This window comes from Morus notabilis, unplaced genomic scaffold (assembly GCF_000414095.1).
Source record: "Morus notabilis unplaced genomic scaffold, ASM41409v2 C11306869, whole genome shotgun sequence".
In the NCBI taxonomy this organism is placed as follows: Eukaryota; Viridiplantae; Streptophyta; class Magnoliopsida; order Rosales; family Moraceae; genus Morus; species Morus notabilis.
In genome coordinates this window covers 1-761 of record NW_010384788.1, presented here as the reverse complement: position 1 = coordinate 761, position 761 = coordinate 1, and the positions used below count along the sequence as shown (strand labels likewise).

Here is a 761-nt window from a genome sequence, read left to right as displayed (position 1 = left end):
AAAGGAAAGGCTCTATTTTTCAAAGGAAGACCAGCACAGAAATTGTCTCCGCTTTCATTTTTCAAATATTTTTCGAACGACAATGGCGAGATTCTTCTTCTCCTTCTCCTCAGCGACGTCGTTCCTCGTGATCCTCGCCGTGATCTTGGCCGTCAGCTGGCTGCCGGCGAAAGTCCTTGGCGGCGGTGAAGAAATCGGGTTTTTTCCGGTGAAGAAGGGCTGCGACGGCTCCATAGCGGAGTGCTTGGAAGAGGAGTTCGAAATGGACTCGGAGATCAGCCGGCGCATTTTAGCGACGACCAAGTACATCAGCTACGGTGCGCTTCAGAGGAACACTGTGCCCTGCTCTCGCCGCGGCGCTTCCTACTACAATTGCAAGACTGGCGCTCAGGCCAACCCCTACAACCGTGGCTGCTCTGCTATTACCAGGTGCAGGAGTTAAATTTTTAATTTTTTGGGGGGTTTTTTTAATTTTTAATTTTTTTCAAGTTGGGGTTGAAAATGGGTTTGTTTTGTTATACTTTAACAAAGGGTTGGGGAGGGAGAGAGAAGCGATTGGTGATTATGAGTACTCATTGTTGTTACTATTGTTCATGGAAATACTGTCGTTTATAGTTATATTTCTTAATTTCTGCTGTAAAAATTGCTCTTTTTTCCCCCTTATTTCTGTTTGGTTCTATGGGCGGTAAGAGATATATATATATATATATATATATTGTTTCTATACAAGTAAATATGCTTATATCTATATATATATATAT

At 42.6% G+C, this 761-nt stretch overlaps 1 protein-coding gene across 1 annotated transcript; it reads left to right on the top strand.

The window, feature by feature from the left end:
* The first annotated feature begins 6 nt into the window (after positions 1-6).
* On the top strand, positions 7-663 carry LOC112094868 (protein RALF-like 33). The gene has a single exon (XM_024176578.1). The coding sequence runs from the start codon at positions 83-85 to the stop codon at positions 440-442; it is 360 nt and encodes a 119-aa protein (XP_024032346.1). The 5' UTR covers positions 7-82; the 3' UTR covers positions 443-663.
* The last annotated feature ends 98 nt before the right edge of the window (positions 664-761 follow it).